Source organism: Daphnia magna, linkage group LG6 (genome assembly GCF_020631705.1).
Source record: "Daphnia magna isolate NIES linkage group LG6, ASM2063170v1.1, whole genome shotgun sequence".
NCBI classification, from domain to species: Eukaryota; Metazoa; Arthropoda; class Branchiopoda; order Diplostraca; family Daphniidae; genus Daphnia; species Daphnia magna.
The window spans coordinates 3,960,873-3,975,773 of record NC_059187.1 but is presented as its reverse complement, the minus strand read 5'-3'; the positions used below and the strand labels follow the sequence as shown (position 1 = coordinate 3,975,773).

At 38.3% G+C, this 14,901-nt stretch overlaps 4 protein-coding genes across 5 annotated transcripts; 3 read left to right on the top strand and 1 right to left on the bottom strand.

Moving 5' to 3' along the window:
- The first annotated feature begins 8 nt into the window (after nucleotides 1–8).
- On the top strand, nucleotides 9–3,826 carry LOC116925314 (85/88 kDa calcium-independent phospholipase A2). The gene is made up of 14 exons (XM_032931995.2): nucleotides 9–650; nucleotides 711–801; nucleotides 865–989; nucleotides 1,052–1,238; nucleotides 1,306–1,545; nucleotides 1,605–1,859; nucleotides 1,915–2,207; nucleotides 2,285–2,460; nucleotides 2,542–2,689; nucleotides 2,747–2,923; nucleotides 3,038–3,206; nucleotides 3,265–3,360; nucleotides 3,427–3,447; nucleotides 3,508–3,826. Exons 1-14 carry the CDS (start codon nucleotides 424–426, stop codon nucleotides 3,700–3,702), a joined length of 2,400 nt encoding a protein of 799 aa, XP_032787886.2. The 5' UTR covers nucleotides 9–423; the 3' UTR covers nucleotides 3,703–3,826.
- Nucleotides 3,827–4,212: 386 nt separating this feature from the next.
- On the top strand, nucleotides 4,213–5,925 carry LOC116925309 (tetraspanin-33). Of its 2 annotated transcripts, XM_032931989.2 has the most exons (8): nucleotides 4,213–4,347; nucleotides 4,404–4,540; nucleotides 4,613–4,816; nucleotides 4,881–5,054; nucleotides 5,115–5,252; nucleotides 5,318–5,365; nucleotides 5,426–5,542; nucleotides 5,605–5,925. In XM_032931989.2, the coding sequence occupies exons 2-8, from the start codon at nucleotides 4,448–4,450 to the stop codon at nucleotides 5,674–5,676; spliced, it is 846 nt and encodes a 281-aa protein (XP_032787880.1). In that variant the 5' UTR covers nucleotides 4,213–4,347; nucleotides 4,404–4,447; the 3' UTR covers nucleotides 5,677–5,925. The 2 variants fall into 2 exon arrangements, with proteins under 2 accessions (XP_032787880.1, XP_032787879.1); XM_032931988.2 differs by having other exon boundaries at nucleotides 4,281–4,540.
- A 1,555-nt stretch (nucleotides 5,926–7,480) lies between these two features.
- On the top strand, nucleotides 7,481–9,505 carry LOC116935993. The gene is made up of 8 exons (XM_045175174.1): nucleotides 7,481–7,704; nucleotides 7,785–7,931; nucleotides 7,985–8,155; nucleotides 8,220–8,409; nucleotides 8,482–8,625; nucleotides 8,697–8,864; nucleotides 8,928–9,168; nucleotides 9,241–9,505. Exons 1-8 carry the CDS (start codon nucleotides 7,635–7,637, stop codon nucleotides 9,457–9,459), a joined length of 1,350 nt encoding a protein of 449 aa, XP_045031109.1. The 5' UTR covers nucleotides 7,481–7,634; the 3' UTR covers nucleotides 9,460–9,505.
- Nucleotides 9,506–10,605: 1,100 nt separating this feature from the next.
- LOC116935991 lies at nucleotides 10,606–12,671 on the bottom strand. The gene is made up of 5 exons (XM_032943215.2): nucleotides 12,352–12,671; nucleotides 11,849–12,271; nucleotides 11,399–11,761; nucleotides 11,187–11,323; nucleotides 10,606–11,120 (listed from the first exon to the last, which is right to left on the bottom strand). Exons 1-5 carry the CDS (start codon nucleotides 12,419–12,421, stop codon nucleotides 10,704–10,706), a joined length of 1,410 nt encoding a protein of 469 aa, XP_032799106.2. The 5' UTR covers nucleotides 12,422–12,671; the 3' UTR covers nucleotides 10,606–10,703.
- Nucleotides 12,672–14,901: the final 2,230 nt, after the last annotated feature.

Genomic DNA, 14,901 nt, shown 5'->3' with positions numbered 1-14,901 from the left:
AAATTGACAAGTCATTTCGTGTTTAGAGCTCATAGTCATGTATTTCCCATTCCTATAGCTCGTGCATAATCGTAGTAAAAAAAGTTCAGGTTATCAATTTAGATTAGGTAGCACATACTTAAAAGAAAGTGCGAAAAACAATTCACATAGTTGTGCACCGAGTAAAATTGTTGCATGACACTATCGTCCACTCTCGTCCACTGTCGTCCATTGTCGTCCACTGTCAACCTTACCTGCCGAAGTTCCAACAAAACTTAGTAAATTTAATTACCATCAAATTACCTATTACCCAAAAAGGGAAAGAACAGAGATTTTTTCTTGTGTGCTACTACATACTATAAACCAGTAATCCTAACTAAACAACTTAGAAAGACATTTAAAGTCAACTGTGTTTTAAAATTTGAATCAAAAGTTCCTTGAAGAATGTCATTTTTTTCCCAGTTAGCCTCAGCAGTGGCCACCAACTTAGTTAATTCATTGACATCTTCCAATACCATTGACCCAGTAAAGGTTATTGAAGTCTCTTCCTCTTCACTTGTAACTAGAAGTGTTTGTAAAAGAGATCAATGTTTAGTACTGTATGGTAAAGGTGTAGGTACAAATGCTGGCTTTGAGCTAATCATGACAGGCAGTAGAGACAAAGTTTACAGGTAAAGTATGTTTCACATTCTCTGAAGAAGTGCAAATACTGAAACAAACCCTACTTTTAGTCTTTGCAGGTCTGCTGAAGTAACATATGTGGAACACCATTTTGAAATGGCTAGAGATAAACTTCCATACCTTACAAGAATATCAATTGAGGTTGGCTGTCAATTAGAATGTTTTTGGCTTTCGAGCATACTTATGTTCTGAAAATTTTTATAGCTGTGTGTTCTTCCCCAGCTGCAAGATGTGTGGTCTCTTATAACAACTAATCCGTGCTGGACTGCTGCACACATAGTTGCCCACTATGGTCTACAAGAAGGCTTGAAAGAGCCGTCATTTTTGGCGTATTATTTTTCATTTAGCTTTATTCCAGCCCATGTTAGATAACATAGAATATTTTTATTAGTCTGCTGTGTATCAGTGATGAATCTACTAGAATGACGCCGATGCATGTGGCAGCCAAAAACGGGAAAGCCGACTTCATCAAGGCTGCAATTGCTGCCATGTCTGGAAATGCCCAGTTCGATGCTAAAGATGCTAAAGGAAACACTGTGTACCATTACGCGGCAATGGCAAACAAAGAAACAGTCGAGGTAATTCAATTAAGTAAAATATTTTCCTGGCTTCATTGTATTTTCACACAACTTTACCTTATACCAGGCGTTAGCTTTTTGCGCTTTAGATGGAACGATTAACTCCAGGAATAAGGAAAATCTGACGCCGCTCCATCTAGCCTGTCAGGCTGATAAACCCGATTGCGTTAAAGCACTTATAGCTGCCGGGGCAAATATCAACGTGGCCAGCAACGAAGAAGGCTCTATCGTTCAAACTGCGGTTGCGAATAGTTTTGCGTGTGCTAAAGAAATTCTTACTGCCTTCCCGAATCAGCTTCATGTTAAAGTAATCTAGATGGTTAATGAGATTTTGAAAAGCCGCGCTTTATCATTTGTACTTTATAGGATATGAAAAATGGTGGCACACCTTTGCATTGGGCTACCACTAAAGAAGTTGTCTTGGCTCTGGTAGAACTTGGATGCAGTATCGACGCTCGCAACTTTAGTGGTCATACCGCTTTGCACGTGATGGTACAGAGAGATCGATTTGAGTGTGTCGTAGCTCTTTTGACTTGTGGAGCCGATCCTAATTTAGTGGATTCTAGTGGAAATTCACCACTTCATTTAGCTTCTAGTTCTGCAAGCCTGTTAATAATTCAGGTACCATTATAGCTAATGTGCGTTTCAAATCTTTTGTAACGTATATTTTTGGCAGGCTTTGTTAGTATTCGGATCGGATGTGAATATTCTGAACGATCGGGCTGAATCCCCACGCCATATAGTCGCTGGAAGGGGTTCTAGTAGTGGTCCAGCATTACTCTACTGTCTTCATGCTGTCGGAGCAAAACGGTGTTCTCAGAAGACACCGAAATGTGTAGATGGATGCAGTCCTACTGGGAAAGATGATGGGCAGTCATCTTGTGCTGATCAAATTCCACGTTCGCGTCACCTGTTTGATGCCATGCTTCATCAGGTTTGCCAACATTCCGCAACGGCTAATCAAGCACCGTAAGTTCTAACCCAAACAGATTCCCCGTTAACCGAAATTTCTTTTGAACAACGATGTGTTGCATTTTTTAATTCAGGAAATCAATTGTTGGCGGACGTGTTTTGTGTTTAGATGGCGGAGGGATTCGTGGTTTGATCCTTATCCAAATGTTGGAAGCTCTGGAGTTAATACTTGGCGGTCCAGTTATCCAGCATTTTGATTGGATCTCTGGAACTAGTACAGGAGGGATTCTTTCACTAGCATTAGCATGCGGTAAATCATAGTTTTTCCTTTTCCATTTTTTTTTAGCCCGTTCTTTTTTTTTTTTTTAATTTTAGTATTGTTTTCCTGTAGGAAAATCCGTTCGTGAATGTAAATCGATGTATTTTCGCTTTAAAGACCAAGTTTTCATCGGTAAGCGACCTTATAACGCTGATTTTTTGGAGGGATTCCTGAGAACCGAATTTGGCGAGCGAACTATGGCAGATATCACTGGTCCTAAGTAAATCAATAACCGAAGCGTAAACTCGTTAATATTCTAATATTTTCTTCGCACTAGATTATTTGTCACTGCCGTGATTGCGGACATGATTCCCGCTGATCTACATATATTTCGGAATTATACGTCACCACAGGATCTGCTGAGTCTACCTGAAGCAACGGTATCTAAAAAACCCGAAGAACAGATGGTATGGCAAGCTGCTCGGGCTTCTGGGGCGGCACCTACTTATTTCAGGTAACTGACACACAAAGTTCAATTTGTTTTCATTTTTGATTTATTTAATTTTAATATTATTTTTGTTTAATTATTATTATTTTTTCACAACTTTTTTATTTGCCAACTTTTTAGAGCTTTCGGATCGTTTCTTGATGGAGGCCTGATTGCAAATAATCCGACCTTGGATGTATTGACTGAAATACAGGAGTACAACTCGGTTATGAACGCTTTGGGCGCAGGAAGTTCAACTCCACCGATGTTGGTGGTTTCCCTCGGCACAGGTTGCAAACCCACTGAACAGGTGATAAGTTTCTAACTAGCAAATGTGGCTCATATGTTTCTAATACAGAATATCATAGGTGACTAGTATTGATGTTTTCCGCCCAGAAGGTTTGATTGATGCTGCTCGCTTAGCATGGGGGGCATCCGCCTTTTTAAAACTATTGGTTGAGCAGGTAAAATAGATTTTTTTTTTTATTTAATATCATTATGGTGTTACATTGCTTTTATTCTCGAATTAGGTGACCTCTACGGATCGACGGGTAAAGTTACTAGTAAATAAAAATAAAAAATACGTGAATAACTTATTAATGTAAAAACAGGTGGTGGATCGTGCAAGAAGTTGGTGTAGCATGATTGGATGTGCTTATTTTCGCCTTTCTCCCTGCTTAGAGAAAGATATCCCTTTGGATGAAACGCGTAACGAACAATTAATCCCTATGTTGTGGGAAACAAAAGCTTTTATTCACAGTCACTCTGCCGACTTTAAAAAAATTGCACAACTTCTGAAGGCTTAGTCAATAATATTGAACGATTTTCATGTTCTCTCGTATTATAAAATTTGAAATTTAAATTAAAGCGAGGTTTGTTTGTTCTGGTAAAGGTTCGATTTGAAAACGAAATACACTTTCATTGCGTGAATTACTGTTGGATTTGACCGAAAAACGCAGTTGCATTTGTGATCCCAGCATAAGCAGTTACATTTTGCGAGCTTTATGTAAATTTAATTGTATTTGTGGTTCACGAGTCCTAATATGAAGTAAAATAATTTCGAAATTTTAAGAATTACCGTAAACGGAGTGTTGAGTTGTGAGCACGCTGTAATTGTTGACAAAAAAACAACTTAGTTCAAAGTAGAGAGGAAAATTCGCGTTTTCTAGCTAAGGCGATGCTGCTGTAGAAAATTACTTAATCATGTTTTACGCAACACTCAGTGATTCATGTAGTTTTCGCGGTGGCGCGCGATGCTGGCGCGCAATATTTTTGAAGTTTTGGGCGGTTCCAAGTTTCACAACCGCTGTTTACCGCAACCTCGAAGGCAGAGAATGTCTGCTATCGGAATGTGCTGTTGCCCAAACCAGTGCAAAGCCCTCCCTCCAGGAACCCCACACCCATAGTGGACGTTTTGACATCCCGGATTCAGTCTGTTGGACAATGGACTTGTGAGTGTTGTTTGCGAAAATCGAAAACCTCCAATGTCGATGATATTTGCTTTTAGATTTTGAAGTTCATTTGGATCCGTGTTAAGTGGGGTTACCAAAAATGAGTGGTTATGGCCGTAGAAGAGGCCGAAATATTAACCACATCAACGTTTGTGTCAAATATACCATATTCTTCTTCAACTTTGTGTTTTGGGTATGCAACTGTTATGATTTGCGTGGACGCTTATCGTAATCAAAGATTATGTTTTTGTTTGTTTATTTACAGCTTCTTGGAGGGATATTTGTTGGAGTTGGCCTTTATGCCTTCTTTGAAAAATGGAAGGGCACAGGCTACAGTTTGGTTCTAAATGCTGAACAGATGATTCTTGATATTTCTATTATAATGCTTATTGTTGGATTTGTCATGTTCACTGTCAGTTTTGCTGGCTGTGTAGGAGCGCTCAGGGAAAACTCTTGTCTCCTCAAATTTGTAAGAAATCAGAAATTTATATTTAAGAATTTTTCTCATTAGTATAGTTTGTTGCGTTTTCTAGTACTCTGCCTGCCTGCTATTGTTTTTTATTGCTGAACTGGCCTTGGCAACTCTTGGATTTGTTTTTCCTCAAAAAGTAACAGGGATACTAGAGAAGCATTTGACTTCAAAACTCATAGAATTCTATCGTGAGGACCCTGATCTCCAGAATATAATTGATTTTACCCAGCAAGAGGTAATTCTAAATCATTGAAATTCATGGTTGTTTAGTAACTAATACTTGTGTGTATCTTAGTTCAAGTGTTGTGGATTGAGTCAAAGTGGATACTTGGACTGGTCTCAAAATGAATACTTTAATTGCACAAAAACGAATCCCTCAGTTGAAAGGTGTGCTGTACCCTTTTCATGTTGCAGGAATCCTGCAGACATTAATGTAAGTATACATCATATTATTGTAGCAAAATGTATTTTCAGATAAAACTTTCGAAAACTTCTTAGACTGGCCTGATTAACGTGATGTGCGGTTATGAGGCGCAACAACTTACAGTAATCTTTTATTATATCATTTGATCTGACGAAATGTTATGAAATTTAAACTTTTTATAGGAGCTTGAAGCTGCAAAGAAAATCCACATTAGTGGTTGTATCTCTATCATAGAAATGTGGGTGTATGGAAATCTCTATATAATAGCGGGCATAGCCACAGTTGTGGCTTTTGCGCAGGTATTTGTTTTCATAGCTCCATTATATAGTATTTCTATTTATGCACTGTTTTTTTTTTTCAGCTTTTCGTGATTTTCTTGGCGAGAACCCTTGAGGGACAGATTCAACGCCAGAAGTCATTATGGATGCGTTGAATTTTACGTAAGGCGCCAGTTCTCTGATTTCAAAGATCAAGATCAACAGAACAAACACCCTATTTTTGGTCATACCTTCTATATAATCATGTTTGCTTTAATTCGCGTGTTTGTCGTGCATGTGATACTGCCTCTCTTGGCGCCAGAGAACTCCGTAGCATTCTCATGATGTAATTTTCATCGTTCAAGTTTCGTTTAGCAGAAATAAGGAAGAATCACTTTTTCTAATAAAAATATAAATAAAAAACATTTTCCTGTTTCTTGCCAGTTAAAGATACAACGGAAACGTTTGCAACACCTAGAGTATGGCAAGTGTTTAGTACCGAAATTATCACCCGCACATGATAAGCAAAAGCTCAATCTCGGATGTTATCCAGCACCGGTACATCAACCTGGGCTGTTATATTTCACCCCGCTATGCTATGGCGCTATTAGAAAAGCTATTTTGCCTCGCTAATATCGAAAGCTATCCGTTAAGTCTACGCTGGCGCCTGGCGGCGAATCAGTGTAATGGAGCTGCCAGATCGGAATTTCAAAGCTCGGACACTGGTGGGGCTTGTGCTCGGCCCCGTGTCCAATGGGTAGGTACTTTGGCGAATGGGTAGGTCTTCTAGGCAAAAAAATTGGATCCGGTGGGGTAACGGTTCTTGAAACTTTGTGCCCACTACATACCCGGTTTTCATGTGGGTAACACAATTGGAAAACCGTTACCATTACCCGGATTCCAAACCCGGTTAGCCCCGATTTCCTACCCTATTACCCGGGTATTTCCCTGAAATCAAGTCACACACTTTGAATTTCCACCACAAAAGCTTTTTTTTGCTAATCTCTCTTTTAATTTAACTTGGCGCTTTGCAAGCCGCTATTTTCCAAGATGGTGGTGGGTATACCCGCTTTGCCCATCAAATCCGACCAGCCTGCCGATTTTGGAAATAGGCTACCCGGATCGCCTATGGGCTACGGGTAGCCTATTATGGCAACGTTCCGCGGGTAACCTGGGTTTTCGAGTTTTGATTTCCATGATTGTCATTCAATTTTCAATCAAATTTATGTATATTAAGCCATATTTGAAGTTTTGCCAAAAATGAAAAAGTGGGAAGGGCCTTCCTAGCCTTCCCACTTTTGTCAAAATCTGCAAAAAACGACATCTCTTGAAATTCAACAAAAGTCACACAGTATAATCGAAATTGAATGATGATTTCGATGAAATGATCGGCTTTCTTTTTAAATCAGCAGGTTTTAAAATAAAATAAAACAAAGGGATGTTAGCACCTTAACTTTAGTTTTTGTTTATCACATTTAAATCAAAAACTATAGTACCAATTGCAAAATTAACTTGATTTCCATGATTGTCATTCAATTTTGAATCAAACTCATGTATTTTGATTAATATTTGAAATTTGGCCAAAAAGGAAAAAGTGGGAAGGGTATAGCCTTCCCACATTTGTCAAAATCTGCAAAAAATGAAATCTATTGGAATTCAACAAAAGTTACACAGTATAATCTATGGCACGGTATTTGGCTCACACCTATTTGATCGAAAATATCGAAAAATTTTTTAAAAATATCAGTATTTTTAAAAATCAGACCAACAACGAAATCAAAAATATTTTGAAAATCTTTTCAGATGTGGAGTGAAAGACAAAGTCAAAAGTTAAAAAAAAATCAAAATTTCAAAGTCAAAAGTTAAAAATCAAATCAAAAATCAAATTCACTTTAAAATTCATATTCAGGTTTAGTTTGGTATGGGATGTCTTGTCTCGACATCTGGTGGAAGGCAGGCGAGTTGCTAACCGGCAGTTTTGGCAGACGGTCATTCTGCGGAACATTCTGCGGGAAGCACACATCATATTGTTTTTATTTCGTTCACACAGTCACACTCAGTCACACACTCCATGTCAGTCACTTATTTTGTTCCCAAATCAGCAGTGTTCTGAATCAATTAATAAGTAAACAAAATGGCTACCTTTAATGAACTACAACAAGTGTATTTAGAATACACTCATAATCTTCTACCTGGCACTATCGGTATTCCACAAATGAAGATCACATCTTATATGACTCTTAAATTTACGTTCACTGTTTTATTTTTAATGTATCCAATTCAGGACTGAGTTTTCCTGACTTCTGTACTGGATACAATGTTTTCACAGAGCAACTGGCTTTCCCTGCTTTACATGGGGCTAATGAAGAGCAAGCAGCAACCAACTATAGAAAAATACCTGTTGATGTTGAACAGCTGAAAGATTATCTTGGTATCACAATGCAAAAACTATTATCAGCCTTAACTAACAAATTCTTTTTCTAGCATGTGATTTCAAAATTCGTGGGATTTCTGTTTTGATGCAGATCAGTGAACCAACTCTTAAACGCAGAATCAAGGAATATGGTTTATCAATAAGAGGAAGCTACTCCAACATTTCTGATAATGATCTCGATATTGTCATTGCCAACGTGCTCAAAAGGTTTCCCAAGTTTGGTAATCTTTCTTTTTTAAAATCCTTTAAGCATTACAATTACTGAAGTTGTTTTTTGAAACACAGGTCTACAGTTGTTGCAAGGCAAACTTGTTGCAGATGGGTACAAATTGCAAGAAAAGCGTTTGCGAGCTTCCTATGCTAGAATTGGGCTGAAGAAGGCTAAACCTGGCTTGAAACAGATTCCTCATGTGGTTTATCACGCAGATTCCCCTTTACAAATGTGGCACATGGATGGATTCCACAAATTTGATGGGTAATTATATACATTATATTATGGCTTTTTATATCACTATTTAGTAACTCAATAAAACATATAATTTTTTAGATGGGGATTTGTTGTTCATGGAATTGTTGATGGATATAGTAAGGCGATAGTGGGAATGCAAGTTAGTGACAACAACCGCTCAGAGACTGTTGTCAAACTATTGCATTCTAGCTGCATCATTTGGGTAACTCCAGCTTGTTTAAGGTGACAGCCTTTCTTACTAATATACCACATACACATTTGTGCAAATTAAAATTACTTGTCTCATTTTCTAGAACTGATCGAGGAGGAGAAAATGTATTAGCAGCTGATTATATGTTAAATGTACGGGGTGTAGATAGATTCAGTTTTTACGCTGGCTCTTCCATGCGGAATCAAAGAATTGAACGACAGTGGCGAGACACGAATCAACGTGGTGTCCGACCGTTACTGAACATGTTTAAGTAACGATTCATTTTTAATTGTTTTAATTATATCATCACTTACTAATTTTTTGGTAATAACAGAGAAATGGAGAATGCGGGGGTTATCCAAAGTGACTCCGAACTAGATCTTTTCATTTTACATCAGGTGGCAACTAATCTATTCCAGAGGACTCTAGAAACATACGTAGACTCTTGGAACAACCATCCTATACGGACGGAAGGGAATAAAACTCCAAATCAGCTATATGTTTCCGGCTTGGTACTACTTAAGCAACGCCAGGAAGAAGGACAATTTCTCCGACCACGGGTTGAACTTCTCCAGGTATCCATTGAACCATTTAATTAATAAAAGTTATATAACGGTGCACTTATAAAAATATTATGTTGTTTCTAGGATGATGTTCTCCATCTTCCGGATAATTTCAATGACATGGAGTATTTGGAATCGATCGTCGGGCAATTCCGACAAGCACGAGAAGTCCCCAAATTCACTAATCCCTTGAACGCTGAAGAATTCGTCGAACTTCATCAAATTGTTAATCCACAATCAGTTGAATTAGACAATTTAAGTGAGAAATTTACCCTTGCCAAAAGATTGCAATTTTCGCATTAAGTAACAGGAATGAGATTGCATTGTAAAATAAACGTCATTACTGCTACTCTTCTGAAATGAGCTGTAAAGACATGATGAGCTAAAGAGTAGTAGCGGTCGCCTTTAACTTGCAGCAAGTCAGTAACATGTGTTGCTGTTTCAAAAACGATTTCCCTAATCCATTTAGCCTTTCAGCTTTTCCCTGAAAACAATCGGCGTATTTCTTCAACTAACTAATAGACCTGTCGAACAATTTTCTGGTTTTGGTTTTTAGTTGCTTTAGTTTCGCACTCAATTTCAGGACGGGCTGTACGTTTTCGTCGAAAGAAGCTTGATGGATCAGTTATGCCTTGTCTGGGGAAAGCAGTCGAAGTATCCATTTTACGAAGCAATTTTTCAGGTTCGACGCCTTTAGTGGGTTTATACGTAGCTACGACAAAATAATTCCTGGGTGGTTCGACCATTTCATTATTTCTGGTTCTAACCTCCTGTGAAACGATAATGTTATTTTTCGAGTTTAGAAACGATCGATCGATCGTCTGTCGTAACGACCGGATTTAACATCTCCAATGAGATACTCTATAGCTGCCGCTACCTGGATAGCGATCACGGTAAAACTTTTCAAATTAAAAATGAATGCTTTCTTGGTCGCCCTCAGCCCGACAACCGCAAAAAAGGCGTAAGATATAATTTCCTATTGGACTGATCTCCTTTCTTTCTATTTCATAACCAATCCAACTGGAAATCATTTTTCTAAACAGGAGGGGGAGCCTTGCTTGGCCATCTTGAACAACTTCTACAAAGATGGCATCAAGTGGCACGACGTAGCTTGCAGCCACGAGAAACCCTTCATCTGCGAAGACAGCGAGCAATATTGCTCAACTTTGTCCGCTCCCGCAACCCAGAGGTCCCCCTCTAAACATTTCGACAAACGCCTCGTTTGATTGGAATTTTTTTTAACGACTCGTTTATTTTCGCATAAGCATTTAAATTACGAAGAAAGAAAAAAAGGAAAAAAACACTCATTCATTAATGGCCGTTCGAAAACGACACTTTCGCATGAGACAGGACACTTCAAAACACATTTTTTGACACAATTTTACCATGATGAGGTATATCACTTGTTTAAAATAGAAAACACATTAAATTTTAATTAGACATTCAGTGGAATAAAGCACTGAGTTCAAGAGAAGATGATTCAAATCACTTTTAAAAGGAAACACTTTAAAAACGCAAACTGTTTTGAATCACAGAGAAATGTGAGCTTAGGCAAAGGTAAACCCAAACTTGACTTGTTTCACAGCATCAATCCAAACCTCTTCGATTTCCTCACTTGTAACAAAAACAGGGAACTTGAGCTCTGCAAAAGCAGGGCAGGTCCTAATCGTTGGTCGCCTTTTTTCATTCTCCTCTAGATGCAGAAAAATCACTTTTATTTGATGGTCATTCCAATTGGCCGGAATTATTTTTGATCCGGTCAGGAATAGGAGAACTTCTGACAAATCATCTGGTAGCAGCTTTTGAAGCCAGTCAGCGAACCAACTCTGGCATTCTGATTCTGCCCGTTTCAGAGTTGTATTTTTCTTTAATTTCATTTCGGACCAATTCAATATTGCCATTATGTGCTCCGGTGTTAAAGGGTGCCTGTTGAACAATGTCGCACATTCTGGATCTGATAAAATCTAAATTAGAACGAATAAAATTAGAATAATATTTACTTCTTAACAAAGGTAATATTTATTAATTACCTTAGATACTTTATACTGTGAGTCCAAACCAGCCAGAAACGGGTGTAAAGTGGAATCTGGTTTTTGAATGTCCATCAGTCGATTAAAGAATGGTAGTGTCCACCAGGGACATAGGAAAGTTTGTACCATTGCAAGCCCTTAAACAAAAAAAATTTGTTTTAATGTAAATACTTTTACTGGCGGGTGTGCATTAATATCAAAATCAAAAATACCGGAAACTTGGCCGGCAAGATACATTTCCATATTACACTCTTCTCGAGTGAAATGGTAGAGAGATGGTTCGACGGTGCCATCATTGAACAAAGTTGACAATCTGTTGAGTACAAATTGTTCTACCAAAGTAGACATTAGGTCTTTTAAGGGTCCTACTCCGACTCCTAATTCCTGGGTTTGTGTTCCGTTTTCATTTTGCATCAAGAAGGTGACATCAATTAACTTGTTCCGGTGTAAGTTAAATTCAGACGTTCTCATTTTAGCAATAAAATCATGGACCAGATATTGCCCTCGTCTGATAACCACCATATTCTTGCCATTTTCTAGTACAGTCTCTCGATGGCATTTCAATTTCTCGATTGCTGTAAGTAAAAGAAAATTATTAGTATCTAAATTTGATTAGTTGTTCCCACTAAATAATTTGTTTCATTTATTTCAAATGTAAGCACCTAAAGGAGCAGCAGTTGCACTTGAAACCACATCCATCGACGCCGTGATTTCCTCCCACAATGTAGGTAATGGAGGGCCAGACTGTCGCAATCTATTTTCTGCTGCCAATAGACAGCTTTTTCGACGATTTTCAGGCGATATCCCATCCATCGTTACTTGCACAACCGGAATGGCAACGTCCTCCACATCACGCGTAACCAACACGTTAGGGCCTCTAATTGTTTGATGAGAATGAGGAGTCACGTTAGCCATATTCCCCAGTTGAAGATTTTGTTCTTCCTCGACGTGATTATCATGATCCGTAAACTCCAGTTGAACATGTTGTTCTTCATCGACGTGAACATCGGGTGAATTAGGAATAGTGTCATTCCAAATGTCTGTGAAAACATTGTATCCAGTACAGAAGTCAGGAAAACTCAGTCCTGAATTGGATACATTAAAAATAAAACAGTGAACGTAAATTTAAGAGTCATATAAGATGTGATCTTCATTTGTGGAATACCGATAGTGCCAGGTAGAAGATTATGAGTGTATTCTAAATACACTTGTTGTAGTTCATTAAAGGTAGCCATTTTGTTTACTTATTAATTGATTCAGAACACTGCTGATTTGGGAACAAAATAAGTGACTGACATGGAGTGTGTGACTGAGTGTGACTGTGTGAACGAAATAAAAACAATATGATGTGTGCTTCCCGCAGAATGTTCCGCAGAATGACCGTCTGCCAAAACTGCCGGTTAGCAACTCGCCTGCCTTCCACCAGATGTCGAGACAAGACATCCCATACCAAACTAAACCTGAATATGAATTTTAAAGTGAATTTGATTTTTGATTTGATTTTTAACTTTTGACTTTGAAATTTTGATTTTTTTTTAACTTTTGACTTTGTCTTTCACTCCACATCTGAAAAGATTTTCAAAATATTTTTGATTTCGTTGTTGGTCTGATTTTTAAAAATATTGATATTTTTAAAAAATTTTTCGATATTTTCGATCAAATAGGTGTGAGCCAAATACCGTGCCATAGTTTTTCTACATACTGTCGTTTGTCTTTTTCATCAAGTCCCTGTGAATAGTTACTTAATTCACAGTTAGCGCCAGTGCTAGATTCGACCTTGGAAAATAGAGGCTGATCTATGTATTCTCTGAGACCGTTTGTATCGCTTACCGCTAGATGGAAGCATAGCTTTGAGGGATTGCAATAGCAAATAGCTTTGGCTCGCTCTAACTTTTTTTTTAATAGCATGGGAAAAAAAAATAGCAATAGCTGGGGGATTGATCATACAGCTGGTTTACAGGATTGGGTGACCGATAATAGGCGGGTGAAGGGTGTAAATATGGCACTAAATAATTGTCACAGCCATTCAGGTTTTAAGCAAAACGGAACCATGTCGTCATCGAATGTTTTAGATTGTTGCTTGTGGGGTTACCTGACAAAGAAAAGATTCTCCACACAATACGACAACACTCAACAAAGACTCGTAGACCTCCATTAAGACTGATGGCATAATCTAGGCTCAATGCAAATCAGGTCGATGGCTATCTGTGAACTCTGTGCACATTCAAAATATGTCGAACGTGTTTTTCGTTGCCAAGCCAAACTGGAGTGAACTACAAGTGTCAAATAACTGTGCGCAAACCGTTAGCTAAACTACTATAAATATGACTGATCGACCAATGTTTCTGTATGCTTTTTACGTCCTCGGTGTGGATAAGGGGAGAGCCGGTTACCCTTTTCACGCAAACACTCTCAACGTTTAAGCCCAAAACCCCATCATTAGATAATAATGCAGAACCTTAACGATTAACTCTCGCCTTGCTATGTGTATTTAAAATGGGAATGATTTCGAAGTCTCAAAAAAAAGGGGGGGGGGAGGCTGTTTGAAAGTGAAAATGGCTTAGGTGTCCATCTTGCAAGTATAAATGGGGAAGAGAGCGCTTTGATGGCTAATGGGCATTACAGGAATGAGCCAGAGCGGCATTAATGCGCAACAGCAGCCGACTATACTTAAGGGACGAGTGAGACGCTCGACAAAACAATTCTTTCGTCGTTCATCAAGCCTCTTTAATACATTTCACGCTAGTGGGTGTTGCCGCTGAAGAAGGACGGAAGATGAGCAAGAAGGCAAGTAGGTGGTGCGACGGCAGTGAGTCGTGAAAATGGCAGGATAGGAATTTGTCATCTTCCGTGATAATCCGTCCGACATTGCCGACTTGACCTTTAGCAACCGTCATAACGAATAAGACGCGGCCGGCCCTCAAATTTATGCTTTTATATACGTATCCTATATGTATGTTTTTTAGTCATGGTGTTTGCACTGGTGCATATAAGATGCTGCTATTCTTCAGATAGTACTATATAGACTACACTGACGTCCTAACCTTTAACGTAAAAACGATTTAGGGGAAGCTATATACATAAAATAGAAAGGAAGCTAAATGCATCGTCATCGAAATAAAATATTTTATTCTTTCAAGAACGAAGATTGGTCATAAATTCTCTAGAAATATGTCACCATATAGGCCATTGAGGTTATATATTACACGTGACTCTTATCATTATATTTGAATTCAAGAACGTCTATAACAAAACAGCCCATATGGAGAGAAAAAAAAAATTAATCAAATTTCGGTTATGCTTCGTATTGATAGTTTTATGATCTCCATTATTTCGCTTTTATACAGGCAATATAACAAACGACCATCATTTCTCCTCGGCCGGTAGGTAGACCTATACCGAGATCGAGCACAACGTTTTATTTTGTGTGCTACACTTGCCGACTGTCGTATATATGTTTGATATTGTAAAGGCTATGTAACATCTTTGTACCGAAATGCGTATATGAGGGATTTAGAAAAAAATATATATGATTGAGGAACAACTGCACCTCTACAAGGAACTTGGGATCTTATACCTTATACACGACAATATTTATATGTATTACGATTCACTATGGCATCATTTGAGTATTATCCTGTATATCGAAGGCAAGCTGCTTTACACAGAAAGGCTTGTTTTTATCTGTGCACATCAGAGGATCTATTGAAAGTTA